General features: G+C 48.7%; 1 protein-coding gene across 1 annotated transcript; it reads left to right on the top strand.

Moving 5' to 3' along the window:
* Positions 1–279: 279 nt before the first annotated feature.
* Positions 280–1,191, top strand: UHO2_02968 (uncharacterized protein; the record flags this gene model as incomplete). The annotated part of the gene is made up of 3 exons (XM_041555756.1): positions 280–597; positions 688–807; positions 913–1,191. The coding sequence occupies 3 exons, from the start codon at positions 280–282 to the stop codon at positions 1,189–1,191; spliced, it is 717 nt and encodes a 238-aa protein (XP_041411690.1).

The following is a 1,191-nucleotide window of genomic DNA, read 5'->3' as shown; positions in this document are numbered from 1 at the left end:
GTTTTATCTGCAATCTTCAATTGTTTGTGTTGGTTGGTTGGTAATCGGCAAAATATAGACCGTTTTGGCAGGGAAATCTCGGTGCTTTTCCCGATTTCTGGCTTGCATTCACACACCTTTTCCACTACCAACACCTTCTTCTCATCCACATTCATCCAATACTTGCCTCGCAATCCTACCGCCTCACTCCAGGATAGCAATCACACAAGAGTCCCAGCAGTGACCGCATCTTGGAAGCCTCACTATCCATCTGGCCTTCAAGAGGGTCGTCGCAATAAGATGTCAAGAGATCCATACCACGATTTCGCATCAGACCTGAAATCCTCCCTCTCCTCCGCCCGTTCTCTCTCTCAATCCTACCGTCAACTTCTTCAATCATCTTCATCAACAGCACGCGCATCTTCATCATCTGGCGGCGAGATTGACTCGGCATACGACCGACTCTCAGACGCAATCGAAGGCTTACGGCAGGACGTAGAAGATGTAAAACAGTCCGTCCTCGTCGTGGAGCGTAGTGGTGCAGAAAGGTTTGGAGTGACACTGGAAGAATTGAAGAGGAGGAAAGAGTTTGTTGCCGAATGCGAGGCTGAGATCGATGTAAGTTGCCTCCCTTCTCAGACCGGAATAGCAGCTCATGGATGATACTAACACCTACCCTCCTCTTTCTGGACCGGTGAACGCTGGCAGTCATTATCCAAAGTAGTAAAACAATCCCCACCATCTGGCAGAGCTTCCTCAACCAAAATCAACCTCCCAGAAGAAGAAGACGAAGATGCAACTGAAGCTTTCGAACGTGAACAACAACAGGTAGGTAGCCCCATTCCCCTCGCCTTGCCACCTTGCCGCCTTACCGCCTTACCGCCTTGCCACCTTTCCTAGCCCTTCACTAACCCTTCCTTTGTTTGACTGCAGATCTTGATATCGCGCCAAGACTCAACCCTGGACAAGATCGGCACCACCCTCAATTCGCTCCGCAACCAAGCTGGCATGATGGGACAAGAGATCGGCGAACAGATCGATATCATTGATGCGTTCGATACAGAAGTAGATCAAAGTCAAGGGAGGTTGAGTAAAGCAATGCGGAAAATGGATGAAGTGGTTAGGATTAGCGATGAAAGATTGGGAGGTTGGTGTGTTTGGATCTTGATCGTGGTGCTGTTTTTGTTGTTGTTGGTTGTGTTTTTGATATGA

This window comes from Ustilago hordei, assembly GCF_900519145.1.
Source record: "Ustilago hordei strain Uho2 genome assembly, contig: UHO2_contig_04, whole genome shotgun sequence".
Taxonomy (NCBI): domain Eukaryota; kingdom Fungi; phylum Basidiomycota; class Ustilaginomycetes; order Ustilaginales; family Ustilaginaceae; genus Ustilago; species Ustilago hordei.
Note: the sequence above shows the minus strand (reverse complement) of the source record. Positions and strands in the feature narration are given on the sequence as shown.